Genomic DNA, 20,209 nt, shown 5'->3' with positions numbered 1-20,209 from the left:
AAGTTATTGGAGACATCAGAAAACCTTTAGTGTATGGGTGTAGAGTGCAACCTTACTGAAATTTGAATAAGTGGGAAAAATAGAGTTGACTAAGTGAATATAGACAGCTCTTTCGAAGCAGGAATTTGGAACAGTAAAGACATACAATCTTATTTTCAAATGTCATTGTGCATTTGTATACTGATGCTAAATTATAAGGCATTCATGCAAGGTATATGTATCAAGAACATCCAAATATTGTTACTCCCTAGTATGGTTGGTTACAAAATACACTGTCTCTGAAGAGTGTTGCATATTCTGTGAGGGGTCCATCAAGTCATTTTTGAAATATATGGTGATGAGAGCATGGCTCTCCTGCAACCAAGGACAAACCACTGCACAGGAGGTTTAGATGTACAACTTCCTTTAAGCCGATTCCCTAACCACAAACTGGAATAATTCTGGTTGTAAACTGAATTGAGGAGCCAAGACCCACCCTCATCCCCCTACCATATTATGCCAGTGGGCCAGGAATAAAGCAATTTATGGCTTCTTTACTATCTTTTTTTTTCAGCCTTGCAGTTTCCTCTAATTTTATCTAAAATCTTACACAAGTCTCTGCATGGCCTTAATTTTGCTGTACTTGAGATATCCATCAGGAGCTATAAACTCATTGTTAGAATTCCAGGAAAGATGACTGCTCTAATATAGGACCTAACTTCTCTGACTCAAAAAATCAGGAATATTAGTTTTACCCATCACCCACTTCTGGATGAAGTTACCACCTTTTCTGATACTGAAGGCTTCCATCAGATTCAATACTATGGTTTATTACTGTCTTGAATTTCTCCCACTAACTACCAAGTACAGGACATACTTAGGTGCTAAGATAGCAATTAGGACTCCAGTGGCACTTTCTCAAAAGTCCCTGCCCCAACCAATGATAGCCAAGTAAGCCTGTAATTGCCAAAATGTCCCAGTGAAATCTTGTGGTGGATGATGACTAATTAACTCTATAAATATAAAAGTTCTTTCATGAGCTAGAAGAAATGTATGACACTATTACAAGGAGTTAATAGGATATATGGAGGAAAAATGTTAACTATGGACTATAGTTAGCAGTAATATTTTCATATTCTTTCACCAACGGTAACAAATGTACCACACCAATACCAGGGGTCAATAACAGATGGGGGATAAGGGGTATGGGATGTTTTCTTTTATACTTTTCTTTTTTTTCTTAACGAAAATGTTATAAAATTGATGATGGTGATGAATGCACAACTATGTGATGATACTGTGAACCACTGATTGTATACTTTGAATGCATTGTATGGTGCGTGAACGTACCTCAATAAAATTACATTAAAAAAAGTCTCAGGACTTGTCAGGGAGTCCTGTGGGGGATGTGGGTATGAAGAAAAGCTTGTTAAGTGCTTTTTACCATGCATTTCAGTATGAAATGGAAATGTCAATTTTGTTACACATCGCAATGTCCTTCCATATTCATGATACTTGTGCTCTCACAGCCTTGTCTCTAATTACAGGTATTGTATACATATCAGTAAGTTCTAGCAACGCAACCTACAGAAGAATAATCCTGAATGTTTTATCTCGTCAGCAAGAGAATTCGATTCTAAGGATTTAAGGTTCCCAAATCTTCAAACCAATAAAAATAGGCCCACTACCTCACAAAATCTTAGAATTCTCCATAAATTTGTGGATGCTGTTTAAAAGTCACAACTACATCAAGTATCACAATGTTTATTGATAGATACAAGTATATAAAATCAGGGCATGAACATGACTTGATAAATTAAGTAGACTTAATTTCAATACTATAATAAGAGGGACCAATTCAAATTCTCACCATTTGTTTCACACCCACAAAAAACCACTTCAAGGGCATTAATGATCTCTCAAAACTGATCAGTTTTGTGCAAGTAAACCATGTTTCTTTTAAAAAGACTTGTGCACTTGCCCAGGCTCAAGGATATTAAAATCTAGCACATAAAGCCCATTACTAGAGGTAGAAATACAGGCAATATACTATTACGGCAACAACCATCAATTACAATTAAGAATTTTTCTGTAACAACCAAATGGATAATCAAATATTGCAACAACTCAAGTATTACTGAGCAAAGTGCATTTCTACAGTATTCAGTGTTGCTATTCAGTTTTCTAACTTAAAACAGCCTATGATAACTGGCAGCAAAGAAGGTCCTTGCAATAGACTGCCTCTGCTCGAGAACTTATGATGTAATTATTGCATGCTGCTAATATACTATCTAAACATTAAAGATACTCCTAAAATATTTGATGGTAGACTATGATTAAGACATTATACTACAAAAAAACCTTATGCAGAAGGAAATCCTATTGACGTGCTTCTGCTTTAAATATTGTGAAAACATTACAGCGGAATGAATTTTCGCAGTGGTTAGGTCAAATGCAGTTATATCATAGCAACAGTATGTTTTGCACAATTTAAGGCTTTGGCTGGTTCTTTAGTCAGCTTCTTCCTCCGATTCTTCTTCTTCAGCAGTTTCTAGCCAGGTTAGCCACTGATTCACCTGTAAGTTAATTTGTAATTTAACAAAATAAATATTATGTACAAAAGGTAAAACTCAGCAGAAGTTTTGGTTCAGATCTAACTACCAACCATCAGTACCACCAAGGTCACATTTTATAATTGGAAAGTCTTTTCAGAATATGATGCAAAAGTACTATTTCCTAGTTACTTTTAAATAATAAGAGTGGTTTTTTTTTGTTGTTTGGATTTGGGATAACTTACGAGTGTTTATGGCCTGTAGTTTTAAGTGGTTAAGGAATGACACTGCTTAGCTCAGTTACATTTCAGGACCATTTCAGAATAGGGCAATGGCTTCGCCCATACCTAAATATATTAGAAGTACTTTGGAGGGAAGGAGGCAGGGGAGGGAATTATTCCTGAATAAGTGGAATTTCCAGTCCCACCCCAGAATTATTAGAGCAGATTCTCTGAGAACAGGAACAAATACTGCAGGGATGATTCTCATGAAGCTAGTTTGTGAACCTTAAGGGTAGAAACACGATACTGTAGTCTGATGTTTCTCAAAATGAGACCCCCTGGAATACCAATATGAGACAATGACCTGAAATACATACAACAGAACTAACAAATAATCCCTGGGATCAGGTCTGGACCTGCATTCAAACTACTCTTCAGGTGATTAATGCACATTGTGATTTTAGAGTCCCTTAATGCATTAAGTTCTTCCCTGAGGGGTAGAAACCCAGTAAGTTATTATCAAAAATAAATAAAGAATAAATCAAGGTCTAAAAATTCAGAAACAATCTCTTCAGTAATTAGCTGAAATTTTTAAAAAACCTTAAATCCAATCTTGCATAATCACTCAATCTACATATATTACAAGCTCCGCTTTTACAAATTTGTTACTCACCTCAAATTGAACATTTTAGACACCATTAGGATTGAAGCACGATTTCATTACATAGTTCAATCTCGTTTTGCCACAAACTGCCTACTTAACTGACGCTTCAAACAGTGCAGAATGATATACATGATACATATGAATACAAACGGAAGACAAACTACCAGGACTATCTGCATTTAACGTCACTTCAGTTAAAAAAAAAATTCTTTTATTGAGGGAACACCAAAGAAACCTAAAAAAGCTTTTAACAAATTTCTCTAACAAAGTAAGATTTACCTGGAACAAAGCCTTGCCTTTTCCTGGAAACTCTTGGGTTATATCTTCTTTCCAAGCCAAGAAAGCTTCTTCTTCAATAATCTCCATGTCATAGAAATGGACAAAAAAGCGGAGTAACATGCCTTAACAACAACAACAACAACAACAACAAAAAAAAGTTAATTCCCATTATTTAATATGTGTATGGTTTAAGAACTGCCCCTTTCCCACCATTCTACTGACATTGATCCTCTCACCTTTTGGAAAGTTGCTATTGTAGCAGTGCACCTGAAGAGCATAGAGAGCACTGACTTGTAGATCAACATGATCATGAAGGAATTTCTGCATCACTGGCTTGAAAGAAAGCAGCAGTTGTTTTTCCTGCTCTAACTGTTCTTTGGAAGGAGCAGAGGAAGAATCTGTTTCATCACTGGGTGGGTTTACCTCACTAGAAATATACTGTAAGAAGCTGAACAGAAACAAGATGCCCCATTACAATCAAAAAGTGAGTTTTCCTAGCTAAAGAAACTGACAGTTCAGTACCCTGCTTTGTACTTATTTTTTCTAGTAAATAAAAATCTTTCTCATCTTACCTTGTCATCAAGATGTTCACAAATCCTTTATCTACATGAAGTTTGGGAGAGATGTTATCTTTAATCCATTTATATATGGTTTGAGGGGATGGATCCAACTTGATTTGCTTCAACAGTTCCTTCTCTAGCTTTAGGAGTGGGAATAAGAAACTCAGCCCCTTTCCTTCCAAAATTTCCAACATGCGATCCTTATTTTGATCAATTTCTGAAGAGACAAAGCCAATTACATTAACAGTAAGTTCATTTCATCTAGTCAGCCTGTCTTTTGCAGCTTTATTAATTATTTCCCCATATACAATATACATATAAAAGAATAAAAAAAACCAGCCCAGCAACTATATGCCTGGATTAATAAGTAATCATCTCCTCTTTTTATAAGGTGGCAAGGACTATCCATGGTAATATTTGATTATCTGGACAGGATTATCAGACTGTGCCTGACCTATATATATCCACTCAAGGTACTAGAAATCCCTAGATTTAAAAACAAAGTAAACAAACAAAAAAAACTCCAGCATCTTCTTACCTGGAAGCATTTTCTGCATATTGACCTTGCTTTGTTGAAAAAGTTCTGTTAACCATTCCCGATCTTGTAACTTAGCTAGTTGCTGAAGGCAAAGTAAGAAGAGAGGAAAATGGGTGCCACTTTCCAGTGGTTGAGCTAGTTCTGAGATGCTCACCAGCTCAGAAATGATGGCACGAGCTGCAAACTGTGCTAAATATGATTTCACCAAGGGGATGTCAACCTCCAGTTTGGGGCATTGGTCCAATACATTCAGGAAAGCCTTAGGAGGAACACAGAACAGTCAAAATAGTTTTCAAATTTGAATGGAAAGAGTTATCACAAAATCCGAAGTGTGAACTGTCCTACCTGCATGAAGTTGTCGCTAGTAGCTATACCTTCATGTTTGAGTAAACTGATCAAAGAACTTGCTTTTTCTTTATCTTCATCACTTCTATCTAGTGAAAGGATGATCACTTTGCTCAACATCTCAGGAAGAAAGTGTTTAGGAGCCCTCATTTCTCTTACTCCATTGACCGCCTCATTTGCATTTCCACTATTCAGATATTCAGTTACAACAGTTTCCTTGAAAAGAACACAGTCCAGATACCTTTAGTGCTTTCCCTATCCTGAAGGTACTACTCCATGGGTTAGAGAATTATTTATGGAAGTATTTGAAGCTTACAGTTAATTTAAGCAGTTCTTCCTTTGATGGTGGTGGCTTTTTGCTGGTCTTGGCAGGCTTTTCCTGTATAAGTGGTGGATTAGTTTTGAGACCAAGCTGAGGTGTCTAAAAAAACAACACAACAGACACTGGCAGTTAAAGAAATAAAAAAGGAACTTGTGAGGTCTGAGGGAAGACTCAGTGTCGAAACAAAAGAAAAATGCTGTCATACTATTATAGTCCATACCTGTCCCAGAGGTGGTGTTTGAGTGCGTGGTGGTTGTGCACTAGGAGGAATCATAGTTATCTGGGGCTGAAGCTTTGGCACTTGATTTTTATTCATTAAGAAAGACTGAGCAGGCCTCAGGCTAATCTGGAATGGAGAACACATCAAAACAGGTATCAAAGTTAACAATATCCTATTGACCTATTAAACTCAGCATTACAACATCCTAATATTAACTCAATATATACAAATACAATAAAACCTAGGACAGATGTTTTTCTAATAACTGAAAATTAAAGCTCTGATCTACAGAAGAATGATACCATTACAAATCTCACATTTGTACCATAATTCTCCTAGGATTAGCATGACTAAAATATTAAAATAACCAGAAAATTTAACTACAGGAAACCACAAGCAAAATCTTGACAACCATTTTCCTTACTCTAACCGAAGACTTAAAGAAATTTGCCCTCATATCTCATAATCTTCGCTCATAGGACGCTGGACATCCAAAGAAAGAAAAAGTACAGAAAGAAAAAAAAGTAAAGAATTCCAGCATTAGTCCTCTTAATAACGCGTCTTTTTATAATCATCGGGCAATAGATTTCTGAATTGACAAACTATGGTATATAAGTAACATAGGTAAATGTACCTCATCTGCATTAAGCTGTCCTTTCTTAGAAAACCGAGGTGGCATATCCTTCGACTGTCCTTGCAGCTGGGATAAGAGTCCCTGACTCTGGTTATGGTAGAGCTGGCTTAGCCCCTATTTCAGAAAGGGAGAAAGAAAGTCTAGATAAAAAGGGATCCACAAATTATGGTAAGCAAGTACCAGAGGGATGAGTCAAGCCATAAAGAAAGCTTAACTGAATTCTCCCAGAGAAAGTAAAAGATGATACAGGGAATAAAAGTCTAACCTAACTGTCAAATAAAGCAATGTAATTTTACTACTTTACTCAATTTAAGGATTAGCATTTCACCCAGTTTGAAATACCTATCATAGATGAAACTTTAGTTTCAAAAATCACACACACATACACACACCTGAAAAGATTTGCATTTTTTAGCAAAACCACAATAGATCACATACATTGCAGGTTCAATACTTGTTATCTAGACATTCTCAAATGTAGCCTTACCTGGCTTTTCATAAACTTGCCTCCCATTTCCCCAAACTGCGATTGTGTAGGAGGCATAATGTGTCCCCCATGGCCATTGAAGAGTTGATTTGAACGATGACGTCCCATGGTGGGTGAGAATCTATCCTGGATAACTCCTGGACCGGTACCAATTCCACTTCCTTAAAAATATACACATAAACATCTCTTAGAATTCTACTACTGTTAAAATGTTAAATTGATTTTTTAGATTAACCAAACCACTGTCTTGTTTGAAATCACCTGGCATTTGTCCAAACATATCAGCAAGTCCTCCCAGTGGGTCCCTATCCATTTTCATCCTGGGTGGCATGAACGGTCCCTCCAGAAAGAAGTCACTTCTCATCCCTTGAGCCATAGGAGCAGGAATAAACACTCCTAAATCCTTTAGAAATAAGTGAATAAACAATTTTGTCTCTGTACACCATTTACTTAAAACTTACATTCCTTATATAAGAAAAAGTACAAGGAAAAATGTCTGTCTTATAAGAGTGCTTTTGTATTATTTCTGTAAATAACTTCTTCCCAAAATGGAACACAAGACACTGAAACATTAAGATCCACCAGTAGGATGAATATTTATGTACAAGTGTTAGAGGTCCATGTGTTACTATAAAAACACTTAAAATTCATTTGCTTAAAAAAAAAAAAAAGCCACAAGTCTTACTTTTACTGCATCTTGACGGATTTGATTGATCGTCTTTGGTCCATTGTCAAGAAAAGCCTTGCGAGGAACCCAATGGTGTTCTCGCAACTCTACGGTATCCTTTAATTAAAAAAAAAGTGTAAATTTTATTCTACTATTCTTACACAAAAAAAGGTCAGCTTACTAACATTTAAAGAAACCAATTTTACCTGCAGCAGGAATCGAATCCTTGCTGGCAATTCCTTACTTAACATCAAGGAGCACATTCTGGCAAAGTACTGATCCATTAAGGACTGATGAAGGAAAAAAACATATAACTGGAAGAAACTGCTAAAGCCAACACGTTCTAAAGGCTTTTTAGACTTTTAATATTATAATCAAGGTTAATGACTGAATACAACAATCTATGTCAAAAAAGCCATTTAATTTGAATAAAAACTAAGACAAACTATACTGCCCGCATCAAGAAATATACTCACCTTAGCTCGTTCATGGTCTAATCTAGGTCCCACTGTCCTCATTATCTGACAGAGGCATTCCAAATCCTCTCCCATATCTTTGAGTTGGACTCTCTTCTTCTTTTCCAAAAGCTACCAAAAGAAAAGCCGTATGTTGACAAAATCTTGATCCTGGTTTAGATGTAGTACTTTTCCCTTATTTTGGCACGACAGTTACTAAACTCTATAAAGAAATCCCTCCAAATTAAGCAACCTTAATATAGGTAGGTTAAATCAGTTCTACCCATCTTGCCAATCACATAGCATACTTTCACAGTAGGCCCTATTACATATTTAAATAAATTTTGCTCTACATGCCAGATTTGCTGGCCACCTAAAATATTTACCTAGACTACCATCCTTCTCAGAGTACCTCTAAGACAATTACAATTAACTCATTTCCCCCAAATAGCAATGCATGCCATTTTTACCTTAACCTAAACCTAAATTCCCAGTCATACTTACTGTTTTGATGCACTTATGAAGGATAGATTCATGAATAAGATCAAGCTTGCCAAGTTCTCCAATGAATTTGATGTTCCCCAACATCTTAATCTTAGCAATGGCTCTCTGTTCCTCCTCCTCTGGGAGGAGGGGATTTTCACGTTTATCATAGACTGAAAAAGAGAAATACCTTAGAAATGAAAGTCAACATTCAGAATTAAGTTGAAAATATGTACTACTACTCATGTATCAAACATCAATTCTTACCATCAACATTTCTGGTTCGGTTTTCAAATTCATCTTGTAATTTGGAAATTAGGAGGCGTCTGAATGTCTATCGGAAACAAATATACAAAAAATCATTTGGCAGATTCAAGTGAAACCTTTTAAATCAACTTTATGATAAACAAACTACTACTTACTGTGCTTTGCTTCTGTCCTGGTTGACCCTCTGCTGCTGGGCCATCAAAGTTTGGTGCATCTTCTGCCAAGCGCAGACATAGCTGAGCATACAGTGAGCTATACTTTGGCTCTTCTAGGGCTTTGTCCACAATCTACAGAAAATGTCATTTTGCTTTACTAAATTAAACATGAAAACTTTGAGACACCTGTCTTTATAACTTAAATAATTCTTCCAGACTTAAGGATGCTAAATTTTGCAATGAATCTTTTATCAACTTGGACAAATACACTTCTCTATGCCTATGCCTCAGCTATAATTTGGGAATAACATCACCTCTTTCATAAGATTTACAGTGTGAACCAAATGAGACGATACTTAGTGCAATCTGGGAAAACTATAAAGCACTTAAATGTTACTGTGCACCAAAAATGTCCAATTATAGAGATCACCCCTTTCCCAGTAGCTGAAAACACTGTCGGTGTTAAAACTGTAAACAGACTCTGAAACATTATACTGATTATCATACAACTTATTTTCAAAGACCAAATCATGGTGTTTGTAGAGGGGAAAACAGCCCGCTGACAGCCCCCTGCTTCATTCTTCAAGCATAATATGAATTTAAAATGTAAATTCAATTTAAAATTCACCTCTTAAATCTGAGGCCATTAAAAACTGGGTTTATTAAATATTTTCCTCCTCCTTTGAATTAAGTAAACATTTAACTTACCAGCAGTATGACCCCTTTAAGGATGAGTTTAGACTCTACACCCACATTGAGGAGCTCAAGGCATAGCTTGTCAAACTTTTCAGGAGTAAGCTTATTTAGTATGCTGGGGAAAAAGAAAATATTACCAAGTGTCAGCCAACACAAAAAAATTTTTGAGTTGAAAATTGTTTTTCTACCTCCCTTTAATATCAAGGCATGTCTTCTTACCCACCTAACCAAAGGGATGTTGAAATAAACCTTCAGATTATAACATACAGACCAGACTGGGGGCACCTCAGCTATTTCTCAAAGCCCAGGGCACAAGGGCCTCCTTATTACCAAAGCTAGAAACAGGAAATAATGTGTTATATTCTCTGCTTTACTGGGTTAACACGCCAGGCAAAGGAAATAACAGCACAAGGGCTTGTGGATTTTAACCCGATAGCTGAAAGCAACTATAGGCTCCAAAATACTGATGTCCTACTTTTTGGTTCACTACATAACTCCTGTTTTCTAATTCCAATTGTACAGCACTCTGAATGTTTGATTAATCCATTCTTTTCCCCTATTAGAAAAAAGACAAAACAGACCTATAAACTTACCCTCTTACTTTCCTGAAGATTGCATCATGTCGTTCTTTTTCATTTGCGGAGTTGTTTGCTGCGGAGTTGTCATCTCGTCTAGTGCTTCGTGCAGGAATCCATTTCTGAGCGTTTTGCCCTGGGGTTTTCCCCAGGAACTCGCTGATTACAATAAAATTAACAGGTTTTTAATTAAGATTAAGAAAACTTAAAAACACTGCATCTAGTCACATGCCAAATGTTACAATGACCCTCTATAAATAGAAATAATTGTCAGCCTTTCCCACCTTCCCTCACAACTGAGCAACCCTGGAGAGATCAGTGGTTCTTCAACTGTAGTATACCTTGGAACCACTTGGAAGGCTTATTAAAACAGATTGCTGGGCCCACCGCCAGACTTTCTGCAGTACTAGGTCTGGGGTAGAGTCTGGAAAATTTGCATTTGCAGGTGATGGCAAAGCTGCTGGGTCTAAGAGAAGTTTCCTGAAAACAAGTCTCTAGATATCGTTACAACCATGACCATGTTGCATTCACACTGCTTTATTAACACCAGTTAGTATAGATAATAACTGGTATCAGAAATGACATTAAAGAAGAGTTCACAAACAGTAAGAAAAGAAATCGTAACAGTTTGAGGGTCTCAACTCACATTAGATGAATGGCTAAAGAATAATCAAAAGTTGAGATATAAACTTAGGGTACGAAGCAGAAACCACACCCCATAATATTTCGACAGTCCTGATGTCTATTGCCATAAACTATACTGTTATGCTTGAAAAAGACTTTCAATCTAAATGTACTACTTCAAAAACACATTCATTTATATGTTTGATACCTGTTGCCAGCAGTCTTGGGATAGTGCTGAGGTGCACCCCTACTTCCTCCTCCGCCCGAAGAAGCACTATTTAAAAGAAAAAGAAAAAGTTTTAAAAACATATCCCAGTTAATTACTACCTGAAATGGACACAGGATTTCTTTATTTTGTTTTAGAAATTACACCAGATTAAGATTGAACCTAGGTATGGAGGAAAAACCAGAGAACTGACTTTGTACTACATGATTTCTTCAGATGGCAATTATTAGATGGCCAGTGAAAATTTAAAAACTACTTTTAATATACGTAGTACATTATAAATTAAAATTTCAACACATAAAATCACAATTATTTGGTATGGTGACTCTTGGTTTTGTGCCTGGCTTTTGTAAAAGAATTCTTGAAAATAAATCTGCACTTACCTGAAACGAGAAGCACCCCCTTCTGCAATCGCACTCTCCACTTTGGCGGCTTGACAACGAAGAATCTTCAAAAGAATAATATTAATGGATGGGGTGGGGAGGGGAGGGGAAGGGAGAAATGAAAAACCTAGAATGAGAAAAAGAACCAAAATTAGATAACTGCTAGAATACAGATCTATAAACCTGCATTAATTACAATTTATCTCAGATCCTGGCACTGCAGCTGATTGAACTTTCACTGCATTGCAGATCTCATAAGACTAAACTGAACGTTCTCAAAACAAAAGAGTGGTAAAATCTCATTTTGTTCAACCACCTGGAAACTTTTCCAAGGTCCTCAAGGATGTCAAGAACAGCCTTCATAAAAATAAATTTAATCTCAAAAACTAAGAACCAAAATTTTTAAAAAAGCCTCCCTTGAAACTAAATCTAACTCCATCAACACGGACACATTTTTGGAAAATGTAGTACTATTTACTGCCTTGCTGGGCTCAACAGACTCGATAAAGTAACTATAGACCGCTTAGAGGTTTCCTCACTGGGCATTCTTTTAAACCCTGCCCCCAATGCACACCTGGAAGAATGCAAAAGAAGGGGCAGTGGTGAACAGTGATTGGCCCTAGAAGGGCGAAGACCAGGGCCACAACATGGCAGCAGGAACCTCCGCCCCATTTCCCCTTTCCTGGGAACAAAAGAGCAGTGGATTCCTCCCACCCAGGCTTGACTTCGGGAAGTGCTTCCGACAGCCTCCTCCTGAGCCACTGGTCTCTCTGCCATCAGGGGCGCTCCCACGCCGGTAGGGCCAAGCCTCGGCGGGGAGGAACGGAGGCCGCCCCCGCCGGCCCAAGCGCCGGGCTCTTTGTTCTCTAGGCAGGAAGGCGGCCTCCTTCCCACCCGCCGCCTTCGAGCGGGCCCCCTCCCACCCCATAAATCCCCATGGGGCTGACAGCTGCCTTTCCATTACCTATCAGCTGACAAAAAGACATAAACCCTTATTTTCTCTTCCCTCCCCCGCCTCGGGCGGGGCCCGCCGGGGAGACCCGTCGGTCTCCCCCACGAAAAGCAACCGGCCATTTCCCCTCCGATACCGGCCTCCGCCCCACACACCTCCTCCCCACCGGGAGACCGGCTCCGGGACTCCTGCGCCTCGACTGTCCCGCGCCAACGGCCGGGCTCTCACCGCCGGCTCGCACTCCTCGCCTCGGCGCGCGCAACCCCTGCCGCCCTCACTTTCCGTCCGATCACACCCGCGATTCGGTCAGCGTCGGCCAAGGGAACGGCCGCTGACAGCTACGACCGGACGGCCGAGGCCCGCCAGGACTACCCTGTTCCTTCTACTCCGTCAGCAACGGCGAGGAACAACAGGTGCGACGAATTTCCAGGGGCCCCAAGCGCACAGAAACCGCTAAAAAGGGTCGCCCCGCCCGGCCCGCCTGCGGCCGCCATTTTATACCGCACGAGAAGTAGCCTGAGTACGGCGGCCATTTTAGAGTGCTCTACTCAGCGGCGGCGACAGCGCCGGCGGCGTCTCCACTCACCTTCACCGAGAACTCAGCAGCTGCCACCGCAGCTGCCTCTTCAGGATCCGGTCGTCGGGGACGGGGAAGGGAGGGGAAGGGGAACGGAAAACAAAAAAGGGGGAGGGAAGGGGGAGGAAGGAGTCGAAACGGCTTGAAGCTCTCAGCTCAGAAGAGTCGCTACTGGAGCCACCACCCGGTACCCACCGCCACCTCCATAGAGCTCCGACTCGCTGCTGGCGCTGAGGCGTGTCGGAAGCCGAACTTATCACTCTGGGGCAGCCGAACCCATCAGAGCCGCCCCGAATGGCTCTTTCGCCACCCAATCAGCATCCTGGCTGATGTCCGCCACCAATCCGCTAAAGGCGACGGGGAGGAGCCAAAGGGCCAAGCTCGGTTGAGGCGCAGCCCCGCCGCAGTGCGCAAAGCCATATTCGCGAAAGCTCTGAGGCCAAGAGAGTGGCGTAAGGGAAACTGAGCACTGTTGAGATGCGAGTAACTTGCGTAAAGTCGGAGAGCCCTCGGAGTCTGAGTTGGTGAGGCTGCCTCATCTTCCTCCAGTCTCTTTGTTCCCTGAGTCTGTACCCCACGCTCCAGTTATACAACGTTCTTTCCCCCCTACCTCGTTTTTCTCATCGGGAATATGGGAAGAAAACTCGTCTTTCTCCTACCCCACCCGATTCCTCTCCATGGCGTGTTAAGAGCTTTGGTTTTCCTGGCGCCTCCAGCCCCCAAGGAGCCGAGATTGCCCATCGCGGACCTGACCTTCGTGGGACGGGCCTGCTGGGTTGAGTCCTGGCGCCCTCGGGGCGCCGAGCTTGGAATCCCTACCAGTCTCCAGGCATTCAGCTTCGTCGGCCTTAGGGTGGGGAATCCTGGAAAGTAGGTTCAGGAGACAGCAAGGTGCGCCCAAATGCGTAAAGGGAGCTTTGTTCAGCTCTGCTTAGCTGTTCTCTAAGTGAATTTAGGGATGAAAGGAAGGGGTTTGTCGTTGTACCTCATACAAGCAGCAGCTTTCCCCAAAGGAATGTCTGGTCAGCGGTCACGGAGAAATATCCAGAATATGACACACATCTCTGGAAGAAGTGTTTGCGGAGCACGGGCGTTCGAGGGATTTTTAATTGCTGGCTCCTCTTTTTGTTTTTAAAGAGCACGTTAAAGACTGTCAGCAGCGTATTTCCATTTTGTGTAAGGTGCACTATACGAAATAGGATTAGGCTTTTCAAGGCCGGCAGGTTGAACTACTTATACTTCTCAGGTAATGTTTTAAAGGATGGGTACCGTAAAATGAAGTGTTACATCGTTTGCGACATTTTAGCTATACAAATATGGAGTCATGGCTTTACAAAAATGGAGTCATATTCCCATATACTTCAACAAACAACAGATATTTCCCCATTTTCATGTTGAACATGATACAATGTGTAGGTTAAAGCAAGAAAGTATGTGTACGTTTTAACATGCATGACTTGTTAAAGAAAGTGTAAGGGGCAGGATTTCGAAGACCCAAACTTATGTTTGACATGTCAAAATAGCTCTTTTGAAAGCATCTAGCCCTTAATTTAATACAAAATTCAGGAGAGTTGCCCAGAGTTATTCCTAGGAAATTTAAATCTGATAATAGAGGGGCGTGGTGGGGCCCTGAAGGTTTCCAACCCAATTCCAGCATCCTTAGATTTTTGACGTATAGTAGGTTCATCATCCCCTCTCCCTATTATAGTATTATGATTATTTCTATTAAATCAGTTTCAGCTGAACTTTAACACACTCTGGGAGTTAGTTACATGTTTAAAAAAAGAAAAAAGGAAACTTCTGTTGGAGAAAAGTGGAAATTTTGTTTCAAATACAAGAGGTTTCGCTTTGTAATTGTAGGACTCTTTTAGCTGCAAAATAACACCAGAATAATTATAATTTCTGGAGTGCTTTACTGTTTGTAAAAATGCTTTTATGTAAACTATATTTTTACATAACTAGTTTACATTCTTCGTGACTGATAGAGTACATTAATCTGATAGGAAGAATAGTGTTTTAAAAAGTACAGCCAAAGAAAATTATCCTAGTTCTAAAACCTTTTTTTAAGTAAAAAAAAAAAAAATTAACAGTTTTTATTGTTAAAATTAAGAAACTTGAAACTAATTTAAAATAAATGTTTCACTTGATCTTTTATTTAATCTTTGCTAATTGTGAACACCTCTGCTATGGGCTTTGCAAGGATGAGTGTATGTGAGAAACTGGGCTGGGAGGGAGTATCGAAGGAAGAAAAAGTAGAAAATATGAATAAAACAAAATCTTTTCAATTATCTTTCAGTCAATGGGGAGATAGATTCACAATTTCTGTTTCTATCACACTGTCGATGTATGACAACTCAAGTAATTGTCTGGAATTTGTCTTTTAGTTCATAGAAAATTGTATTTTAAACACATTACTTCAATCTGCTAATTTTAACATTTATTTTATGTTAGTTTTCTCTTTGGAAAACTCTTAATAATCCTGATTGACTTGTTAACTCATATATTTTCCCATTATTTTAACTAATAATCATGTTAAATATAGCTATTCTAGCACATACAACTCCTGGAGTGTCTGCTATCCTCTGTGCTTAAGGATTTCCTAATCATACACCTCCAGCTCAGATCTCTCATTTGAATTCCAATTCTGAATATCCAACAGCCTATTGACCAGTGGTGCAAACTTGCAGCTGTAATAGTTTGGGTCATACTAATTTGAAACATTTGAATTAGTTGATGTTGAAATGTTAGGCAATTTTACATACAAATCCAGATTTTCATCTTTTCATAAAAAATCTTAAAATCTGGCAATACTGGGCCTGACATTCCCACCTGGCAACATTCAAGTGTAGCTGACTAGTGACTGTTTCCACTTAATGTTTTTTTTATTTCAAAACCACAGTTTAACCTGACTTGATTTGTTTATGTTCACACCTGGCCATTAGATCCATTGTTTTGTTTTGTTTTGTTTTGTTTTGTTGAGTCATCTGTTCAAATTCAACAGATTAAGCATGTTATAAGGAAATGGAATCAGACCAGTTGAATCTTCTCCTCTTTCTATGTAAATTTGGGCAAGTTATTTAATCAGTCTCTTTCTCAGCTTCTGAATCTATACAATAGGAATGGTAATACTTACAGAGTTGTAAAGATTAAATAAGATAATATATGTAAAGCACATAGCATAGAGCCTACCATAGTAATTACTTAATGTTATTTACTCTAATATCAATAATAACAATTAACCAGCTGTTTCACAACTACTTTAGTTTTGTTAAGGACCCCACTATTCTTTTATGCTAGAAATGACTACATATTCTCTTTTCTTTTGATCAGGTTTAATATTCAAACAGTTACGGCATCCTAGTGTTACTACCCTCTAAATGTTTCTTGCATTTATCTTCCCTATAATTTCACTGTATACATGTTAATCCAGGCTCAGTTCATTTTCCTACTGAATTATTGAAAAATTCTAGTTGGTCTTCTACAGTCTTTGCCCTCTACTCTGTAGACTCATCTTAGTCTTTAGAACAACTATATTTTTTTCTACTCCTGTGCATGGGAACAGATGAGAATATTACTTAGAACAACTATATTTCATGTTAGTCTCTAAAACACTTTTTTTCAGTATATCATTACCGAGTTTTAGAATTTTCACTATTTTTTACATAAGTTGATCTCAGCCTTGCATATTAAAATCACTTGGGGACCTTTTAAAAATTTCAATATCCAGGATGCATCCAAGATGAGATAAATCTGAATCGCTGGACGTTGAATCCAGGCATCAATATCTTAAAGCTCTCTAGGTGATTTCAATGTGCAGTCAAGGTAGAAACCACTGTAGCAAGTGAGAGAATTTCAGAAAATTACAGCATTTACAGCTGAAGGGAACCCCAGGAAGAAGAAATGCTGTTTAGAAAGATGAGGGACTTTCCCCAAGTAGGGAAATAGGCATTAGAACCTAGAGATTCCAGTTCATTTGATTTTGCCTGGCTTTCCTGCCCTTCATATTCTGGCCCTACCCTACCTCTTTGGTTGGCCTTATTTTTCACCACTCCCAAACACCAGTCTTTTCTCATGGAGCCAGTTTGGCTGATGTTGCTATGCCTAAAATTTCACTCCCACTTCCCCATTGTTTGCAGTTTTAAGGCCACCTGCATTTATTCCTTCTGTCAATTCATTCCTGAAGCAGGGATATGAATATATCAGTGCCCTGCTCAAAAACCTCAGTAGCTCTCCTGCTAACATCTGAATTTAGCTTGGCATAAAAGGCCCTTTGATCTGGTTTCAGACTACTTCCCCATTCCTCTGTCCAGGCACATCCTCTCTAAAGTGCTACAGTTATCCATCCATAATCTAGTTCTATGGTACTCAAACTTTGCTCCAATTTAACACCAGTGTTCTATATTCTATGATTAAAATTTGGTGGCCTTTGTTCACTCGGCAGAAAAAAATAAAGCTAATGAGTTAATATACCAATAGCTAGGCAAGTAGCTTGGGCTTAATCACTATTGTCAAGCTCACCATCTAGACAAGGAAAAGATACATCAATTAACATAGAAGGACAGGGAAGAGTAGGATTTAAATGCTCAACTGAACAGCCAAGAAAAAAAATGAGAAAATGTTTCATAAAAGGAACAGCAGGAGAAGAGGCTCTAGCCATTCTTCCTTGAGTATCAGGGCAAAGATAGTACTTGAGCTGGTTTTAATTGATCAGTGCTGCTTTAAGAAAATTAACCTTGTGGCTTGTGTAGATTCGATTGAAGGACAAACCTGGAGATGAGATCAGAAGGCTCTGTATATTATTTTTGTGAGATCAGGAACACTTCCATTGTATTTTCAGTAGAATTCTTTGTACACAGCAGGAGCTGAGAAAATGTGCATGCATATTATCTTGTTAACATTGTAGTCTTTCATTTTTCTCTCAGTTACCATGACTTTACTCTTTCCAGAATTCCCTTTTTCCTCATTAATTGCTTCACCAATTCACAACAGTCTTCTTTATTGGCTTCTCCTCCTCTGCTTGATCTCTAAATACTGAAGTACCCCAAATGTTTATTCTGGGCCGCCTTCTCTTCCCCCCCAATACTTTCCCTAGATAATTCATCTAGCCGTGACTTTTAAGTCCCATTTATGATGATGGTTTCCAAATTCAAATCTTCATCTCTGATCTATGCTCCCCACCATGCAAGCTATGAATACATATCAAACTGCTTCCTGAAATTTCCTCTTGGATATCAAATGGGCATTTCAATCTTACTATGTTCAGAATAGTTTTTCCTCCATTGTTCCCCATCTCAATAAATGGCACTAACATCCACCAGTTGCTCAGGCCAAAAATCTATTAATCATCTTTAATTCCTTTCTCTTATCTCTCATATCCAATCCACCAGTGGTTCTATTGGCTCTATCTCCAAAATATATTTTAAATTGGTCCACTTCTTTTAATCTCCATTGCTATCACCTTAATCCAACCACCATTATCTCTAGCATGGATTATTACAATAGTCTCCTAATTGGTCTCTCAACCTCATCTCTTGCCCTCCAATACTTTCTCAGTAAAGAACACAGTCATCTTTTTAAAATGTAAATTAGATAATGCTACTCCCATGTTTAAAACCCCCTAATCATGGACACGGATAACATCCACAATAAAATCCAAACTGTTTATCATATCTTACATGGCCTTACGTGATCTAGCCCTTGAAATATCACTCTGACCTCATCGCCTGTCATTTTCTTCCTGACCTCTATATTTCATTCAGGCTGGTCTTTAGTCTTCCAACATACCAGCTCATGCAAAGCTTGCCATTCATCAAGCATACAAAGGCCATTGGCTATCTCTTTTTCAAGTTCTTCTGCCGCAAAAGCTCTTACTCTAGTTTTTTACATGGCTGGCTCTTTTTCATAATTCAGGAATTAGCTTGAAGGGTCACCTCCTTAGAAAAGCCTTCCCTGATCATGCTATGTAATGTTGCCCCCCTTTCTGTCTCTATCACACTGCTCCATTTGTTTTTTTTAATTGTCTTTATTACTATCTGAAATGATTTTTTTTTTTTTTTTTTGCATTACTTCTTATGTGTTGTCTGCTCACTGTTTAATGAGAGCAGGAAACTTGTCTGTTATATGCTCACTGTTGTAGTTCTTAGAAACAGTGCTTAGAACAGTTCCTGGCATGTTTTAGGCATCCAAAAATATTTTAAAAACAGGAATATACATTCTCTCAATTGAGAATTAGGGGTAAGTAGGGAAATAGCATTTCCCCATTTATAAGACAGGGAAATTGAAGGTAAGGTGACTTTTCCAATGTAATTCAGTTACTATGTGGCAGAATCTCATACTTTTTCAACTGTATCAAGCTCCCACAGCATCATGATTGATCATAATGGGGATATTCCTTTTTACTTTTGAATGCAATGTGTAAGGTGCTTGTATTAGTTTCCTATGGCTGCTGCAACAAATTACCACAAAGAGGGTAGCTTAAAAGAACAGAAATTTATTCTCTCACAGCTCTGGAGGCCAGAAGTCCAAAACCAAGGCATTGGCAGGGCCACACTCCCTATGGAGTCTCTAGGAGAAAATTCATTTCTTAGTCTAGCTTTTGGTGGCTGTTGGCATACCTTGGCTTGTGGCCACATCTCCTTCTGCTCTGTCTTCACATTGCCTTCTCCTCTGTTTGTCTCAAACTCCCTCTGCCTGTCTCATAAAAATGCATGTAATTTCATTTAGGGGCCACCCAGATAATCTAGGATAAACTCCTTTCAGAATCCTTAACTAAATCACATCATTTGCCATGTAAGGTACTATTCATTCTTTTGTCTTATAAGGTAATACTCACAGGTCTTGGAGATTTGGATGTGGATATATTTTTGGGGACTACCATTCAGTCCACTATAGTGCTCATGGCATTTTAGTCCAGAACTACATTCATTTAACAAATATGTTTAATAAGAACCAAATACTTGCCATGTATAGTACTAGAAGTTGGATATATACCAATAAACAATAGTAAGCATTTTATGTTTGGGATGAAAAAGGGCACTTATTAATAATTACATTGGGACAGCAGGCATAAACCAGGACTATACCAGGCAAACCAGGACATAAAATCACCTTTCTTATGATGCATGAGACAAAGAGAGGTGAAAAAGGCCAAGACCCTGCCTGCTAGTATGTTTTAATAGTCCTTAAACAATAAACTGACATTGTTCTCTCTTCAAAATAATAGATTTTAAACTCTAATCAGTAAAGAACACTTCTTTCCTGGAGAAATCTTATCAAAGTGGTAACCCTTATATGCACTGCAGCATATAGAACACTTAAATCATGTTTAAGGTGAACACAGAGTCCTCTA

The 20,209-nt window shown here is 38.7% G+C and overlaps 1 protein-coding gene and 1 non-coding gene across 2 annotated transcripts; both read right to left on the bottom strand.

Moving 5' to 3' along the window:
• Positions 1–1,708: 1,708 nt before the first annotated feature.
• EIF4G2 (eukaryotic translation initiation factor 4 gamma 2) lies at positions 1,709–13,281 on the bottom strand. The gene is made up of 24 exons (XM_037839614.1): positions 13,202–13,281; positions 13,057–13,091; positions 12,871–12,882; positions 11,333–11,459; positions 10,932–10,997; positions 10,118–10,258; positions 9,537–9,639; positions 8,829–8,960; positions 8,674–8,740; positions 8,428–8,579; positions 7,945–8,055; positions 7,675–7,758; positions 7,487–7,585; positions 7,063–7,204; positions 6,802–6,962; positions 6,315–6,428; positions 5,681–5,806; positions 5,455–5,559; positions 5,139–5,354; positions 4,794–5,052; positions 4,268–4,472; positions 3,932–4,143; positions 3,696–3,817; positions 1,709–2,555 (listed from the first exon to the last, which is right to left on the bottom strand). Exons 1-24 carry the CDS (start codon positions 13,279–13,281, stop codon positions 2,490–2,492), a joined length of 2,937 nt encoding a protein of 978 aa, XP_037695542.1. The 3' UTR covers positions 1,709–2,489.
• Positions 6,128–6,262, bottom strand: LOC119538952. Its single transcript, XR_005217733.1, has one exon. It is a non-coding gene; the product is annotated as a small nucleolar RNA SNORD97 (small nucleolar RNA).
• Positions 13,282–20,209: the final 6,928 nt, after the last annotated feature.

Source organism: Choloepus didactylus, chromosome 6, assembly GCF_015220235.1.
Source record: "Choloepus didactylus isolate mChoDid1 chromosome 6, mChoDid1.pri, whole genome shotgun sequence".
NCBI classification, from domain to species: Eukaryota; Metazoa; Chordata; class Mammalia; order Pilosa; family Megalonychidae; genus Choloepus; species Choloepus didactylus.
This window is presented reverse-complemented; position numbering and strand designations above follow the sequence as displayed.

Coding starts and splice junctions, on each gene's coding strand:
- EIF4G2 (XM_037839614.1), bottom strand. CDS start 13,281: ATGGCTTTGCGCACTGCGGCGGGGCTGCGCCTCAACCGAGCTTGGCCC. Junction 9,640..10,117: donor ATCTTCAGGAAAGTAAGAGG/GTAAGTTTATAG, acceptor CTTTTTCCCCAG/CATACTAAATAAGCTTACTC. Junction 8,056..8,427: donor TTCATAAGTGCATCAAAACA/GTAAGTATGACT, acceptor TTCTTTTGGTAG/CTTTTGGAAAAGAAGAAGAG.